This window comes from Danio aesculapii, chromosome 2 (genome assembly GCF_903798145.1).
Source record: "Danio aesculapii chromosome 2, fDanAes4.1, whole genome shotgun sequence".
In the NCBI taxonomy this organism is placed as follows: domain Eukaryota; kingdom Metazoa; phylum Chordata; class Actinopteri; order Cypriniformes; family Danionidae; genus Danio; species Danio aesculapii.
The window spans coordinates 27,503,944-27,507,123 of record NC_079436.1 but is presented as its reverse complement, the minus strand read 5'-3'; the positions used below and the strand labels follow the sequence as shown (position 1 = coordinate 27,507,123).

The 3,180-nt window shown below is 38.3% G+C and overlaps 1 protein-coding gene across 1 annotated transcript in view; it reads right to left on the bottom strand.

Moving 5' to 3' along the window:
• Window positions 1-312: 312 nt before the first annotated feature.
• zswim5 (zinc finger, SWIM-type containing 5) overlaps window positions 313-3,180 on the bottom strand; it is a 55,865-nt gene continuing 52,997 nt past the window's right edge. The window contains exon 14 of the mRNA XM_056476447.1: window positions 313-3,180. This exon is cut by the window's right edge and continues 728 nt beyond it. Within this exon, the coding sequence (XP_056332422.1) occupies window positions 3,046-3,180 (135 nt within the window). The 3' untranslated portion in view covers window positions 313-3,045.

The following is a 3,180-nucleotide window of genomic DNA, read 5'->3' as shown; positions in this document are numbered from 1 at the left end:
GTATAAATTTACACACATTTACGCAAGTGAATAAATAGATTCAATGATGGGCTAAAGATCTGTGGATTTCTGTGCGCAGATTCCGTGTGGGTCTAGTAATAAGCCAGTAGTTAATAACATGAATTGTGACCTAAAGTAAAGTGTTACCATGTTTTTTTATGATCTTCTCGACACTTTATCTCCTAGAAAAAAAATGTAAATGGTTCAACACGTCTCAAATATTTCAAGAGGAAATGCAACATTAGCTGTAGCTGATTAGAAGCTAAAACTACAGAAGCTGTACACGCTAATTGCCTATAAAAACAGTCCAAGTCGTGTTTCACACTTTATTCATAGAAAAGCACTGAAATTCAACACAAATCATATAAAATGGTAGTAGCATTACATAAATAGTAATAAATTTTTGTTTATAGACATTAGCTCAAGAGGTTGCACAAACAAAAAGTGTTGATGAACTATACTTTTGTGGCAACAAATACTGGATACCTTTTTATAATTCAGTAGCACAAAGAGGCGACAAACACTTTCCCTTAAATTAAAACGAAAACAAAATCAAACAGTAGATGAACTAGTGAACAATCTCTACCAGCGATTATTATTTTTTTCCTTCTAAACTCTAGGGACAGATCAAAACACTGGTACAGTTAACACATACAGACACTTAAAGAGTATGGAAGAGAGAAATCAAAAGCCAGAGGAGGTTATTCTCTTTTTGCAATGCCATTGGACCAACTAGTTAGCTACAGAAAATGCTTGTTTTTTTTTTTATTGTTTTTTTACGATTGAGTTTTTTCTTTTTTATATATTTTTAATATCTTTTTTAATTGAACAGGCAGCACTATTATCATTCTGCAGATGTGTTTATCAAATAAAAAAAGAGAAAGAAAAAAAAGGTTCCCTAATCTGTGAGCTTTCTCTCAGGTCCGTCCAGGTTGAGGAACAAAGGCTGCATAACGTGACTAAAACCCTTGTGGTTCAAGTGTGCCACAGCTGAGGCAACTAGTATAAATCTTTAAACAAACTCGGTGAACGAAACAAACTAAAAATGATAACCAGCAAACCATGGAAAAGAAAGTGACCAACCTTAACCAACAACATCGAGAAATCTCCTCAAGATTTAGCCGTTAATGAAGCGTCTATCAAAAGTCTCAATTAGGCAATGGCAAGTCGCAACCTCAAAACAGACCTTATTGCCTTCAAAAAGCCCCGATACAAGATCGATCCCGACCCTAAAGTATGTCGAAAGCAAAGGAGAATAGCATCCTTGTTCGGGTTCAGTCGAAGGGTTAGGTCCGTTTTCTCTGTGCTGTACTCCACTGACATTGGCAACACAATGTCCTGAAACACATGCAGTGCTTTCAGAGAAGACTATAAGGCTTCAAAGTAAAGAGTTGTTGTACGTAGATCAAAGGCAAAGTCCATCCAAACTCGAAGCTCGTGCAGATTATTCTACTTACAGATACAAACGGTGGAATTTTTTCGGGAGAGCGCCCCTCACCCCCGAGCCGAACGAGGAGAAAAGACGGAGGAAGATCGGGGGACGAGGGCAAATCGTGAAGTGGTTCTGCATAGTCTGTTCAAAAACGTTTGTCCTCTCCTTTCATCAACGCCGTCGTCGTCTTCTTTACATGCTTCCTCTTGCAAAAAGGTATTACAAAAACAGAAATAATAATAATAATAATAAAAGAGGATACAAATAAAACAGTAAATCAGAAATGTACACAGGAGCACCTGAGAAATGTTTCTGAAGTCTTTTCCTCTTACGGTCGTCACATTCCCAGCCCAACAAATTCAAGTATCCGAAAAGAAAAAACATACAGTTATCATAAATAATTATAACTTTACAATTTTTTGAATTGACACTTTCATATTTACAATATCTTAAATGCTTATGCTACTACTTTTTTCTGTTTTGTTTCTTTAAGTGATTCCCTGAGAACGGAGTTGAGCATCTCTTTTCTCGTTTTCCTCTCTTCTCGTTTTTTTTCCTTCAGATGGAAGTCGCGGAGTGCATTCTAAGTGTTCGGATCCACTGGGGCACTTGTGGAGGGCGGAGCTCGTGGAATGTGGAAGATTTTGCGGTTCGCTTTAAAGCCAGCTAATTCCTTGCTCTGCCAACGTTTTGTTGTTGAATGCATCTATACAATTCAGCCAATTTGTACACGGTAAGTAAGTAATTGCTGATCCGAATGCGTTGTGTAGGGGATGGAATTTAATGAAGTGCTAGTACATATATATTATTACTGCTACTCAATCTCACACAAGTCTTTCTGTTTACGTGTTTTTTTTCCACTGAGAGGTAACAGAGAAACATATATGGCTGATATTGATGGGTAAATATCTCTTTTTTTGTCTTTTTCTTTTTTTCAGCAAAACCAGGAAAAAGAATGGAAGGACTGAGCACACGCTTACATCGCCTTCCTTGCGCTGAATTTTCGAACAGAGAGCAAGATGAGCCGATAGTAACAAACACAGGAGAGAGGGGAGGGCTCACATGTCGTGGCTCGCTTGAGTCGTGGGGTCAGGAGGTTGGGTTAAGTTGCGGTTGAAGTTTGAGGTGATGTGCCCGTCTCACTCTTAAAATCGGGCCTGCTTCCAGAGAGTTAAAGCTGATCAGTAAAAATACGATCGAGGTATGACGATAACACTGTGTGCGAGTGTTTCAGGAATGACCCTTCCAAAACCAACCAAACGCCTCCCCCCACACTCAATTTACCACATGTTCATTTGGTTTCTCTTTATGTGCCACTTTTACATTTTTTATCACAACAACTTGATTAAACAAAACCAAGAACGAGCCAAAGCAAAAACAGAAATGGTCATAATTACAGTTGTTCTTCTCCCCTCCACAGGTTCGACCTGGTAGAATAATTTAGTGAACAGAAACCGTTCACAATAATAATAATAATAAAAAAGACAAAACAGACCAAAACAAACGGATAAAACGTAAAAATTCACCAAAGATGAGCCAAAAAAAAGGAAGATAAAATAATGCCTTAAATAAATGGAGAATGAAAGAAGAATGGGTGCCTCATAAGGCAAGTTCTAACCGAAACGTTCCCGTACCAACATCATGAGTTTCTTTTTGCCCTTATAGATCTGTTTGAGGTTGTCTATAAACTGGGCGAACTGAATGTGGCCGTCTTGGGCCAAAAGAAAGGTCTCGCGTGCCTTGCTGAG